The following is a 733-nucleotide window of genomic DNA, read 5'->3' as shown; positions in this document are numbered from 1 at the left end:
ACTTGTGACAGATAGCGACGACTTTGTCTGTAATCACTCAATATACCAGTCTGATATATTGAGTGACTCAATTCGTACTATTGCGAGTCACAATTCACCTCGCTAAAGCAACAAATCGTGCGACATCATCTACGTGACTCGATGCGTGATATTATCAGTCACGTGAGTGTACTTCCTGAGTGCAGCCGAACTGGTGGAGAGAACTTCTGTGGGCGTATGTAGTACGCTTTTCGGTCTCATACGAAGTATACTCCCTCTTTTCTGCGGCGTCTGCGACTTTACGCCTAGAGCGTACATTTATACGCCTGGCGACAGCCCTGGCTGAAACGTATGAGATTCAGCTGGAGAAATATGACTAACTGAGAAAAGTCATGAATCATGACTCATGCTGTGAGCCAACTACTAAACTGGCTCGACGTAATATATACTGTTCTCTATACCAGTTTCCCCCACTGCAAGCTTTATCATACCATGATCACCCGATTCCTCATTCCAAGAGTTCACCGCCAACCAATAATCTTGCCCGGACTCAACTCCCCAACCAATAATTTTAAGACTATGAACACCCACGAGGCCACCAGTTGTGTGCACGTAGACACCAGACTTGTAGAGTCGGAAATCCTCATACATAGAAATCACCCCGAGAACCTGAAATTTAGAGCCTCTATAATAGAGGCGATCCGCTCAGCTACCAGCGACATCATCCGAGAGAAATCTAAATTCTCAGTCGCAA

At 45.6% G+C, this 733-nt stretch overlaps 1 protein-coding gene across 1 annotated transcript; it reads right to left on the bottom strand.

Moving 5' to 3' along the window:
* Window positions 1-402: 402 nt before the first annotated feature.
* Window positions 403-648, bottom strand: Pmar_PMAR029076 (cathepsin b, putative; the record flags this gene model as incomplete). Its single annotated transcript, XM_002774264.1, has 1 exon — window positions 403-648. A coding segment is annotated over one exon (246 nt), but the record flags the coding sequence as incomplete, so codon positions are not given.
* Window positions 649-733: the final 85 nt, after the last annotated feature.

Source organism: Perkinsus marinus (assembly GCF_000006405.1).
Source record: "Perkinsus marinus ATCC 50983 genomic scaffold scf_1104296958534, whole genome shotgun sequence".
NCBI classification, from domain to species: Eukaryota; Perkinsozoa; order Perkinsida; family Perkinsidae; genus Perkinsus; species Perkinsus marinus.
This window is presented reverse-complemented; position numbering and strand designations above follow the sequence as displayed.